At 39.5% G+C, this 13,501-nt stretch overlaps 1 protein-coding gene across 1 annotated transcript; it reads right to left on the bottom strand.

Annotated features, from left to right (window-relative positions):
• Positions 1 to 1,217: 1,217 nt before the first annotated feature.
• FAM199X (family with sequence similarity 199, X-linked) lies at positions 1,218 to 13,477 on the bottom strand. Its single transcript, XM_049827422.1, has 6 exons — positions 13,157 to 13,477; positions 10,014 to 10,233; positions 8,102 to 8,251; positions 7,609 to 7,770; positions 6,221 to 6,481; positions 1,218 to 5,300 (listed from the first exon to the last, which is right to left on the bottom strand). The coding sequence occupies exons 1-6, from the start codon at positions 13,342 to 13,344 to the stop codon at positions 5,130 to 5,132; spliced, it is 1,152 nt and encodes a 383-aa protein (XP_049683379.1). The 5' UTR covers positions 13,345 to 13,477; the 3' UTR covers positions 1,218 to 5,129.
• Positions 13,478 to 13,501: the final 24 nt, after the last annotated feature.

The raw sequence follows: 13,501 nt of genomic DNA, 5'->3' as shown, positions 1-13,501 counted from the left end.
GTACTTCAATATGCACATAACTATTTTCCAGTACAATGAAAACTTAAGTCAACAGCATCAGTCACCAGCATTGCAGCTTTCAGTAAATCCTTCACAACTTCAGAAAAATCTCTATAAACATTGTGTAAAGTAGGTACAGAATGTACAGAGGACAGTTTTCTATACAAAAGTGCATTTTAGCAATACAATTAGCAGAGAACCTGGGAAAAAAACCACTCTCAATTTAAGCAGTACCATATGCTCTAATCTATCCCTCCCATCTCTTCCCCAAAACAGAAAAAAAAGAAAAAAAGAAAAAAAATTTTCACAAAACCCACTTTCCCCTTGCTTTGGTTATGAACTATATTCAAGGCTTCAACATTACAATTTTTTTTTTAAATTGAAGAATTTATTTGTAATTTGGAAATGTTTTAAAGTTAGCCAGATGAGAGAATGCAAGTATGATTAATCAGAGTTAACAGTCAAAACAGACAAGCTTTGAATATTACTATGATTTTCCCTTGATAGATTAATAAACTAACTTTGCAAACCTTAAATGGAAAATCGCATGTTGACTTGTCTTTTCTATGCCCAAGAACTGCAAGATCAGTAAGCTACAGACCATTAAGCCAACAAATCTAACAACATTTTCCATGAAAATCTGGCTTATAAGAATGAACTTCAAGAGCCCCCAAAACAGTCAGGTTTATTAATATTTATAGACCAATGCATCAACTGATTTCAAAGCTGAAAAGACTGTTAGGAGAAAAGAAATGGCTTCAGGCCATTCAGTGTAGATGAACAGTAAATATTGCCATTTTTGTATGTTTCTATATTGTATATGCACTCTGATGTAAACACGTATGAATAAGTTCAAGCAGGCTGGTTGGTTTGTTTTTTTCCCCAGAGAATGATCTTCACAGGTTTCAGACCACAAAACGAGAACTGAAAGTTAAGCCCAGGAAAGTCGTGCAAAGACTTCTCTTGCTCTTCTTAGTAAGCATACCATACTGAGCATACTATAACCATCTTTTAATCAGTTTCCCAGATAAAGAAAAATAGATATTATCTTAACAGAGACAAAGGATGACATTAGATACACACACAAAAATTAGACAGGTTTGTCAGGAAGCTAGCTTTCTTCCTCATATTTAAAATCATATTAGAAAAGAATGTTCTCTATTGTTTACAGTCCTCTTGCGATCAGACTTTCAGTGCTCCTTCTAAGCCTTTTTAGCAAAAAAGTTACCATGGAAGCAAACCATTAAAGTTACAGAGTGTAAATTGATTACATTCATATTACAGTGGGTACAAAGCACCTAGACATATAGCTTCAGTACTATGGAGCCATACAACTATGAGCTTTTTCCTGTTTGCCTCTTATTTTGCTTTTAATCTTGACATTTTTTATCTATGAATAAAAAGCAGAGATTTGATTCTTTTTTGAAAAAGCACTAATAAGAATGAATGATTTTAGCAGTCTGCTACTCTTCTTTACCTATCTGAACCCAATAATCTGTAGATAACTTCTGTAAAACAAAGTGGTAACCACAACGGCCAACACTCGAATCAGCAAGACCAGGTTTAATTAAAATTCCAACTGTTTGACTAATGACAAGGATATCCAGTATAAATTCATAGAATCATAGAATCATTTAGGTTGGAAAATACCTTTAAGATCATCAAGTCCAACCGTTAACCTAACACTGCCAAGTCCACCACTAAACCATGTCCCTAAGCACCGCATCTACACTTCTTTTAAATACCTCCAGAGATGGTGCCTCTACCACTTCCCTAAGTAAGCACACAGCATATTGCAGGGAAAGACAAGAATCTGACAAAAACACCTGCCCCCTCCACAAAATGAGTGTGTCACTAGAACTTGGAAGGATGAGAAACAGGGAAAAAATGCAAACATGTAGAAGTATGTGGGAACTCTTGAATCCCACAGCTACTTCAGGCCTGAACCTCTGAGATGCCGAGTACTTGACAAAGACAACATTCAGGTAAGCAAGATGTTATTCTGCAGTCTTATCAGAACATTCAGAGTTTCTTAGGTTATAAGCATCCTGGGACTACAAGATTACAAAACTATAAATTATTACCACGGAACCCCTGGAAATCCACTCTCTTCTATCGTTTTAACTGTCACACAAGTGACTGAAGTACCCAGCTGGAGATGACATACCACAATCAGCTACTGTGGCACCCAGGACTTTTTCATCCAATGTAAGAGATGAGCCCATCTAACCACTTAGATTAATTTATACTTACATGCTCACGCTAAGATCAGATGGAAATACTATCTTCCCTCATTTCATGACTTCTGGAAGCTAGTAGACAGGTGATCAAAAAGAACTGTACCTCATCAAAATGAGGGGGTCTTCTCTCAACAAAGCCTGAAGGATTTTAAACACTGAAGAGCTGCTGAAACAGAATAAAGTGACATGCTTTCATGCTCCACCACACTGATATCACACCTTTCTTACAATTCATTTCAGTGTCTCAGTTCTCTACAGTATTAGGTGTGCATTTTTCATCAGTGTCCTGGTTTCAACTGGGACAGAGTTCATTTTCTTTCTAGCAGCTGGTATACTGTCATGTTTTGGGTTCAGTACCAGAAGAATGTTGATAACACACTGATGTTTTCAGTTGTTGCTAAGTAGTGTTTAGACTTAAGTCAAGGATTTTTCAGCTTCTCATGCCCAGCCAGCAAGAAGGCTGGAGGGGCACAAGAAGTTGGCAGGGGACACAGCCAGGACAGCTTGACGCCAACTGACCAAAGGGGTATTCCATACCATGGGATGTCATGTCCAGTATATAAACTGGGGGATCACTGCTTGGGAATTAACTGGGCATTGGTCAGCAAGTGGTGAGCAATTGCATTGTGCATCACTTGTTTTGTATATTCCAATCCTTTTATTATTTTTGTCATTTTATTATTCTTATTATCATCATTATTAGTTTCTTCCTTTCCGTTCTGTAAAACTGTTCTTATCTCAACCCACGAGTTTTACTATTTTTTTCCCCGAATCTCTCCCCCATCCCACTGGGTGGGGGGGGGAAGTGAGTGAGTGGCTGCATGGCGGGGGGGGGAGAGAAATCACACTTCAAAGTCACTGCAGAAAATAAAGGTTGTACTGAACTGTGACACTGTACACACAGCAAAATGTTTTATGATGAATTCATCCATTACAGCCATGGTAAGTTGCAAGAGTTCAACAGCTGCACCCTGACATTAGCTGAACAGACACCAATTCAATTTTTTCTTCCAAGATATTTAAAAGAAGCTCCAGATTTAAGTCAATCTAAATCCTCGGTCACTTGTATACTATTAAGAAGTTTTTGGTATTTCTTCTAGAAGGGAGAGAGCCATCAACCAGCTCTCGTGCAGTACAACCAAATACTGACAGGTAACATTCCCTTCTGGTTAGTGGCCAAATAACTGGCCATATGGGATAGCTAACACTCAAGTTTAAAACAACATTACATCGTTTTTAATCAGTCCATGGCCAAGTCTGGGTACCTGTTGTCTAGCAGCAGTAAGAGTGACTCAGTTCAAACATACTAGTTTGACTATGGACCTAATTTATTTCTTATTGAAACCCTTTCAGAGGCCATTGTTCAGATATTTTACTGGTCAGTTTAGTTTGAGGCTACAAGGAATGCCACTTCTGAAAGAAAAATATTTCAGCTGTCAGGGCTAAGTCTGTGCAGGACATGCAAAATGAATGTGAGAGTCTTATATAAAGCTGATCATGCGATTCTGCAGGATTGGGCTATATCCTGCAATTACAGGCACCTGTGGCCCACACTGAACTGCCAAACTCCTTAATCCACAGGAGCAAAATGAAAGTAATGAAGGATCAAGATAATGAAAAATTACTTCCTAAACTCAGAACTAGAAAATACTTTTATACTCCCTTAAGTTTCACACTGAAATTTATAAGTATGATTTTTATCTCAGCTGTGGTGGGGAAGGAGTTCTGTAACAAGTAGTTCCAAGATAAAGACAAAAGCCACCTAACAGATTGTCAGAATTAGGAAACAGGTTAAAACTACTTTTACCTTCCTACATGAAAGCCACAATTTTACCTCATTTTCTTAGCAAGAGAAATTTCAAAAGCAGATAGACAACAAAAGCAGAATTCTGAAACATGTAATGGTGTAACAACCCACAGAGGAGACACATCCTCAGCTAAACATACAATTAAAAAGCACAGCTGCATTAATTAAGTTCTCCTGCCAACATGAATCTAGATATGCTTCTGGGGAAAAAAAAACACCAAAGTTGTGTGCCACTTGTTTGTGCTTCTGTTTCCAGTAGCATTTTTAACTATTGTAGTGTCCTAGACAACTTAATTGCAGATTAGTGTACTTTCAATGCAAAACGATGTTTGTATTTGAATCTTTTCATAGCAATACTAGGGATGTACTGGTCAACCATTAGTAAAAATCATACTATAAGATATTGAGCAGCAATATAACTTTCTGAAGACTAAGCTTGCAAGTTGTTGTTGGTTTTTTTGTTGTTTTTTTAATTCTGCTTCCTAAAGAACATTATTAGGTGTTATTTGTGTTACAGATTCCCTGCATGAGAAGTTCTGTTTCTTGTTTTCTATGTAGTTTGAGATAAGTCCTTTTCTAGAAGTTGCAATTTATCGAAGTACTTTGATTTTGTATGATCCAAGAGCAAGACAAAGAAAGCCCTATAGAACTAAAGATTTTTTTCCTCATGCTAAACAATCTTCCTAATAATGGGAAAGGAAGACAGAACAAGCTAAATGTAATACTACAAGTTGGAAAAAACAAAAAAGCTGAAGCATAGTAATGCATGTTTAGTGTCACCCAAACACACCCCTAGACTTAGGCTTTGCAAGTAAGTTAGCATGTTAGACAAGTTCAAATTTCCTTAAAATTGTATCTGTTCAGCAGCTTTTCAGAAGACACTTAAGTTTCTGAAGTCTGTTGCAAAATTAGTCTCAAAAAGCTGAAGTCACTCAATACTTAAACCTTCTTACCAAAATTACACTTGAGGAAAGATCTGGTTTATATTGTTAACACTAATCAAATTTTGGTCAAGAAATATATGTAAACAATAAGGATAATACATTTAAGGCTTAGAAAGAACACTGATAAATTCACCCCTGTCACATCAAAACATCCACATCTCCTTCATGGTCCTCCTCAGTCACTTTTAAAGATAGCACTTCTTCATTAAGAAATAATCCACTCAGTCTTTCCTTACGAGCTTGTCTTTGTTCTTTCAGCTGTCTCTTGCGTAAGGCCTTTTGCTGTAGTTTCCGTTGCTTGGAACGTTTCTGTCAAAAGACAAAAGACACACACACACAAAAAAAAAAAAAAGATTTTGTTCTGTAGATTAGAAACTACCTTTAAAGCTGGCAAATATAAGTTAACCTCTAAAATAATGTCTGCTCTGAAAAATAACTAAAACGAATTCTCAGAGGTGGTGCAAACATTAATCCAAAATCGTATCTAATATTAAAATATCAAGACCATTTACCACATCTGAGTTGCGAGGCACAACATCACCCTGTGATGTTGCATAGCTGAGTCTTTGATTGGAAGAATCTTTATTACAGGGGAAATATTACTGGCTTACAATAACAACCTGAGATGTTGAAGAGCGAGCAGGAACTGCTCTTCTCCTCTACACCTGAAATTGAAATTATGGAGACAGGACAAGTGTCACGGTACTACTTTAATTGAAACATACTTCAACAGGTCACTCCTCACCAAGTAATCTGATGAGACATGTTGAAAGAATAAACGGAAGAAGCTTCAAAAAGCCTGATGCAACTTCTGGTTGGGAAAAAAAAACCAAAACCCAAGATAGTCTTTACCATCCACAAATTATGCCTAGATTAGGTTGATCAATCTTAAATTTGGGGGGGGTAAAACTGTGTGTTCATTCAAAGAATTAAGTTAGATGCATAAGGCCTTATTCAACCCGCACTCACCGTATTCTAAACAAAAGTAATGAGAAGATCTACTACATACAAACATCAGGCTTTCACTTAGAAATGATGGGAAGAGCACAAGGTTAAATTCCTTATGGTCATGTCAGAGGAAACAGTCAGCATTGGTTTAGCTAGATAACTTCAGCAGATCCTCAGTTACTAACCATGATCCTTCAGTACAGATATCCCAGTTAAGATCACATAAGCAACCTTAACAAGTTAGACAGCTTAATACACATGTACATAATGAGAAACTTTACTTTTGAATCCCGGATTCTTTCTGCAGCACTTGTGGACAAATTACTATCACTGTGTGCTCGACTCATGTTGGCACTTGAGTTTGAAGCGGAGTTCGCAACACTAGAACCACTGCTGCTTGCTGAGCTGACCATGCTGGCACTGCTGCTGCTGGCACTGGCACCACTCACACCACTGGTACTTGCACAACTGTAGCTACTCCTCTTCCAGCCTTCCCTTGCAGACCGTTGACGAGGTCCGTGTTCCTTGATATAGTTTCTCACCTTTAGAACAGAGGCAGCAAAATGACTAAAACCTGATAAATACTGTACTGAGATACTCCTTTTCATGGAAAAACCACAATTTGCCTGTTAATAATGATCAAGTTATTGGATCAGTTCAGTTAGTCTTTTAAAACATTTTTCTGTGGCTGCTTAACTCCCAAGCCATCTGGCAGTCATCAAGAAAACTTAACTAAGAACTAAATTAATATTTACTTCATTATGGAAGGAAGAAAACTAAGTAATAAGTTTTGGGGTTTCCCCCTCCTGCCCCCCAAGTTTTCTACTACATAACAATAAGTTACACTAATAACATCAAACATACATACATACATATATATATCAGTCAAGTTCAACTGAACTAAGCTGTGTACCCCGTGTATCAAAACCCTTTATTTTGCATATATATTCAAACAAAACTGGGTGTAAGGCAAGCAGTACTTTTCTACTTTAAGAAGATACTTATAAAATGTTTGAAATATGAAATAGGCCAAGCCCATAAAAGCAGTGAATGTTTTCTGTTTTCAATCTTTATCTTCATCATAATCACAAACACAGAGTAACACTGAGGAGTTCAGTTTGGATACTGCATCTTTTCCCAACAGCACACCACAATAGTACAAAGACTAAGACAACAGTAGCATATATCTACCGTATCAATCAGGTACCCTTCTTTGTTATAATCTGTATTTTGTACTACGTTTAAAACTTTTTTCTATATCCCTTTTTATGTGACATGTATGGTCTTCCCCAATGAACTCCAGTCCTTTAGGAGTTTTAAATACTAGTTTATATACAGTGAACAAATGAAGATGCTCAACCAGCTGATGGTCATGAAGTGAAATACACTTTGTCATAAGCAGTACCAGGCCCACAGTATAACTCATTACACACACGCCAGCTTAGGCTTAACGTGCGTTGAGAATATATAACCAGTCTTTCATATAAAGGTTTAATACATACAACAACATGCTTTTGAACTGTTTTCCCTCATTGACAATATTGTGCTCTAGTGTTATCTCCCTATATCTAATGATTATGTATAAAAATTGATCACAACTCCATAAGAGACTTTGCAAGACATATCAGACGCTGAAACCCTGAAGTCAAATGAACAAACCTTAACTCACCTGTTTCAGTTTTTCATCTGTGAGACAGTTCAATTCAATAATGAATTCACTATCTGTAGGTGAGATCTGAGCAGTAGGATCAATAATTTTAATAATATCAAGTTGCTCTCGAAGGCCCATCTCTGTACTGACTTTGCGACTCAGATATTCAATATATTCAACCTAGGACCCGAAGAAAGGCAGGTCATTTTAAAGTATTATTGATTCTAAAGGAAAAAGGACGGACCAACAGAATAAAACATACTCAAATATCACATTTCCTATGATTCTAGCCTCATTGTGTATCTTTAAAAACTCAGGGCGAAAGCTTGAGTACACGTTAAACTGCCTACTACAGATGCAAAAGACAAGAAGATTTAGTTTCAACAATCAAGTAGTACTGCATAGGTCTGCATTTACACCTACAGCAATCTGTATATCTTTTAAGATGTTGCACCAATTGACAGTTCTTCTGTATATTACAGTTCTCACATAGCAAAAAAGTTAATTTCACCTGTTCATCATTTGTCATTGCACTCCATGGAAGTTCATCGAGATTCCTGTGCTTGTTTTTCTTTTTTGGAAGCAGACAAGGAGAGCTTGGAATGCTAGGTATAACATCAGAAAGTACATCACTCCCACTTGTAATGTCACTGCCAGGCAACTTGTAATATGCAAGAGAAAGAACAAAGCCTTAAAATACAGTAGGCAGATTTAAAATCATTCTAACACCATTAACAATTCAAAACACACTGTCAAATTAGCAAAGCATTGCTTATCTATGTACTCTAACAACTTCTTAATAATTACTCATAACCCTTTGAACGTTCCAACAAACAGTAAATACAGCAAACTCAATTCACACTATTCTCTACTTATGAATCCTGTTTTTAAAAATTTGCATTTAAGAAAACAGCAGAATCATGTGGCATTTCAACTATTTCCTTTCTCCATCAGTGTAAATTGTCCATTACAATCCAAACCTAAATCTAAACCTCCCATTTTAAAGCATAAGTCTAGTTTAAAGAAGATAATTTCAAAGCAGGTTTGCAATTCATACCACACCCCACAATTACACAAGACAATTCAATTAAAATCACTGTCATTTTGCTAGAAGCAACTGCAGAACTTTAACTAGCTTCATTTATACAACTGACATGTAATTTCTGAATGCACTTCCAGTTAAAGTGTGACAGTCGGATTACTCATGCTTAGATTCTGCCAGATAACACCATAAAGAGCTACAAAAAAGTCTTTCCAAAATTCTCCAAGTCCAATCAAGTATGTCTCTTAAGAAATGCTTGTTTTAAAAAACAAAGAATCATTTAAAAAAGCTAGTTACTAATCAAACATGCTGTCAGCTAACTAAGACATGGGAAATTGCTTCTTTTCAAAACAATCAATGAGTTATTCAGCCAATTAAAATTTCACAACTCAGTGAAGCTCTGAATCTTTGGGATCCAATGCGAGTTGTTCCTACAGGCTGTGTTATACAAATGCACCTGTAACTTCTGTGATGTGATATACATAGCGACTAGCTGTTAGACTAAAACAGTAAGAAATTCAGAGCTAATCTCAGTCCATGTTATCTGAAGTTCATTTGCATCTTCTGGAACAGGATGTGCGCCTTCTTGAAATCAGTGTTTTCAGTCCTAATTCTGCATTTAGAAGACTCTGTACATGCTTTGACTAAGCTTTATGACAAAATTTAAAAGTATTCCTTGGTATATTCTGAAGCACCATGTTTCCTGTTTCAAAGTTATGTATACATTCACAGTTGATTTAAGTCTATAATGTAAAAAGTTAGTTTAAGTCTATATATATAAAAAGATTTGCATATCACAATTGAAAAACTGCTGAACAAAGAAGACTACCACAAACTAGAGATACCTGACCAGGACTACATCCAATACAGACTAAGAAAAACGAGGACGTGATTCACTTTCACACTTTTCCTGGTGAGACAAAGTGAGCTCTGTACTCTTACTTGGCCCAGAAAAAAAGATGGAAATAGGCCATGGCAAGAGCTTCTACACTTTACCTAGGTGCCAGCGCCACTCCAAAGGAAGATTTAATACAACCAAATCGCTGGAAGCAGACATCTATAACCAGATTTCATTACCAGGGCAGATCCTCAGTACAAAGGATCTAAGCTCATGGCTACAAGACACATGCTGGTCACTAAAACCAAACTACCATGATATATAAGCATGTCTCTTTGAAGAGCTGACCTTCAGTGTCTCCTCCAGATTAAGAACGCTGGAATAAAATGGAACAAAACATTTTCTTTATCGTTGAACATTCAGATATCTGCTCTTACATTCAGTACTTACCAAAAAACAAATGCCAAGGACTTTTCAATTAAAGCTAAATCCAGCACTTAATAGTCTATACAAAATTTTACATTTACAGTGGAACTAGTTTACCTGCCATTCAAACTCGCTGTCTGACCAATCCCAGTATGTGCTGATAGAAGAGGAGACATCACTGCAGACACTACCCTCGGGGAACAAATCAAAAGAGGTGAACTCCTGGTCATCCAATAGAGAGTAACAGTCATCTTGATCACCGACTGAAACCGATGAGAACAGCTCCTCACTGCACTCTGAGCTGGCTACGCTGGTTCCACAAGACGTCAAGTTCCACCTGCAAAACAGGACAAAACAAAGAGAAAGCAGCAAACATTGGCATCACATGTCCTGAAAAATTCTTTTAAGCCTCATAAAACTATCTCCACTTTGCCTGTCAGTAACATTACACATCGATTTTATTGAACTAAGTTATAATTATGTAAATTGAAGTATTCTATTTTAAAATATTTTTAAAGGTCCATAAAGAACACCAAAGGGAATTCAACATTAAAAACAGCAATGCAAAAATGCATAAAAAGTTCATATAATTACACCTTTATTTTAGTATATTAACAGTTTCCAACTCAGAGCCATGATTCCTGTAGTGTATATACTGCCTTTTTTTGACTCGTTGGTTGCTTGCTTTAAATACACTGAACTAAAAATATAATTTCCCATATGTTGGGATATTTAAAGTTCCATGTGAATTGAAATAAGCAAAACTAAGAAGTAAATCAATTGGACTTCGGACAAATAGGAGTAAAAAATAAATTCAAGGTTGATAATCCCACACAAAACTAAAGCTTAGTATGACATTATGTATATAACCAAGGCTCCACTATTCACTATTTTCAACTCTGAATGCCAAAAATATTGGACATGCTGTTGCAATAAGACAGTGCAAAATGGTAAAATTACCTGTGTGAAAATGCTACCATGCCAGAACTAAGCACTCTTTTCCCCTCAGAATTTCATTTAACAAGCTAGTTAATGCTGCTGCTAAAGGAAAGCAATTGAGGACTCAAACTTCACAGAACAGGTTTTTTTCATCTAATGAGAGTAAGCCAGAATTTAACAAGCTCATGAAATGAAACACGTCTCCATATCTGGATTTATTTTACATATTGGTAAAAAGTAGGTCGAGACAACCATGAGTCAGCACAGCACTGCAATATGGCCAAAACAATTTGAAAAGGGCTTCTAAAATTCACCACACAAACCCACACGATCAACTCCTTTTCCACCAGCCTATCCACTTCAGCCTGGCTAAATTAGAAAAACATTTCTCTACCCAACTGCAAAAGCTGAGCAATGCCATCACCCAGAAAGGCTGGTCCTCACCATCGTTATTTAAGCTGCACACCAGCTTGGCTAAATATGTTTGTGATGGACTCACTCCCACATTTATTTGGCCAGCAGTGAATTAATCCAATGTTAAATACATTTCAAAAACTTTTCCTTTAGCAGATTCAGGAGATCCTGCCCTCCCTCCCTTTCTGCATCCCTTACACACATGCAATGTTTTACTGGCACAGACTTTTGCGGGCAGGGCAATCATTCGGTACAGAGTAGAATATGGTGACACACACGTGGTGACACAGCATGCCTTTGAACATTAACTGCAGCTTCAGTATTCATGAAATATCAATGAAAGGAAAGGTAGAGCAGACAAAAGTTTCCAAACCTATCAAAACACAGGATGAGGTACAGGGGCTTTACCACCAGCCAAGTACGCACAGACGCTCCAGGTATGCAGTATCATCGCAGGTATAGGCAGTCAGCCCTCACCTCCTCATACCTAGGGGGCCCTGCTGTACTTGCTGGGGTGAACTGGATTAACAAGAAGTAGAAACTACATTAAAATTTCTCATAACTTTAAAAAACAGAAAGCTTTATGTGAACACCACAGATTGAGCTGTGCACCTGCAATGGCTTCATCAGTACAAGACATGGCATGTCCTTGCCCAAAGGAGTGAAATACCCACTCAGGAAGCCTGGGTTTATAAAATGAGCAAGCCTGGATAACACACTCGGGAGTGAAAGACAATACAAAGAGAAATGTATGATTTGGTGAATATCACACATTTACATTACAGATATGCTACGAATACATCTTACTGTTTATGTCACAATTGGGTCTTAGGATATAAGAACTAGATCATGGAAGTGTATCATATTTGATCGAGGCCCTTCATGCTGAATCATTTAGGAACCTATAAGTAAGGGCTTGCTCTTGTGAATGACACTTTTAAAGTGTAATATCCATAATTTCATACAAATTCAGTTGAAAGATTACCTTATTATTCACTCTTCATTACGGTGTAGTAGAAACACTATTAACCATCAAAAGTACCTCACAGCTCTGGAACAGGAACTAAAACTATCCCACACGTACATTCAAGACTGAAATCTCGCAAACCATTCTCAGAAAAACCTATTGCTATATTCAAGTTCAATGCTGTGCATAAATAACAGCAGGAGTAGGTTTTTAGGTAAGCAGAACTGTGGCTTTAGTTTTATGAGCACAACTGGAATTTCTTTGGAGAGCTGCACTTGCATTTTCAGAATAGGCCTTTCCTACCAATTACAGACAGAACAATTTGCCCTTAATTAGTAGCATGGGATGGAAATGTTTCTGCAAGAATCGCTGCAGTCACCAAGCCGCCCGACTCATTCCAAGCCCCTACAGGTTTGCTTGGCGTCCACGCAAGGCCTGCTTTTTTTTAATTACTGTAAACGCACCGCTCTCCAGCTGCCCATCCTACGGCGCTCAAAGCTGCGTCTGAAGAAACCCGGAGAGGAATAAACGCATCTTAAAATACGACCAAGCTCACACCAACAACCGTACCCTCACCGGCCAAGGCCGGACCGAGCTCATACACGGCCCTGCCAAAGCGAAGCGCAACCCAAGCCGGGGCGGGCGGGCGGGCGGGCTGCCCGCCCGCAGCAGCCGCAGCCGGAGCGCGGTCGCCCCCCCAGGCCGGCAGCGGGCAGGGGAGCGGGGGCAGAGGCAGCACGGGCAGCCCCGACCCCGCCGCTGCCTCACGGGCAGCCCGACGGGCCCCCGGCGAGGGGCGGCAGCCGCCGCCGCCGCCGCCGTCGCGCCTCCGGCCGCCACAGCCCCCGCCCCGGCCCGGTCCCCGTCACCCCCGGCATCACGGAGCCGCCGCGGCCCAGCCGCCCGCGGTCCGCCGGGCCCCGCGGAGCCGCGGCCGGACCTGTTGGAGTGGAAGCGGTGCAGCGGGTCGGTGCGGTGGCAGGACGAGAGCTGGCAGCCGAAGTCGCTGACGTCCAGGCAGCCCTCCTCGCTCAGGCTCAAGCTGCCGCCCCGCGGCGGGTGCTGATGCGAGAGCAGCGGGCACGGCTCCTCGGGGGCCAGGAACTTCTCGTACGGCTCCTCGGTCATGGCGGCGGGAGGAGAAGAAGAAGGAAGAGGGAGAAGGAGGCGAGCGCCTCACGCACGCAGCGGCCGAGCCGCCAGCGCCGCCATCAGCGGCCGGTCCCGGGACGCGCCTCAGGCTGGCGGCCGGCGCGGCGAGCTCCTTCCGGCGCCGGCCCTCTAT

This window comes from Accipiter gentilis, chromosome 24 (assembly GCF_929443795.1).
Source record: "Accipiter gentilis chromosome 24, bAccGen1.1, whole genome shotgun sequence".
NCBI classification, from domain to species: Eukaryota; Metazoa; Chordata; class Aves; order Accipitriformes; family Accipitridae; genus Astur; species Astur gentilis.
Note: the sequence above shows the minus strand (reverse complement) of the source record. Positions and strands in the feature narration are given on the sequence as shown.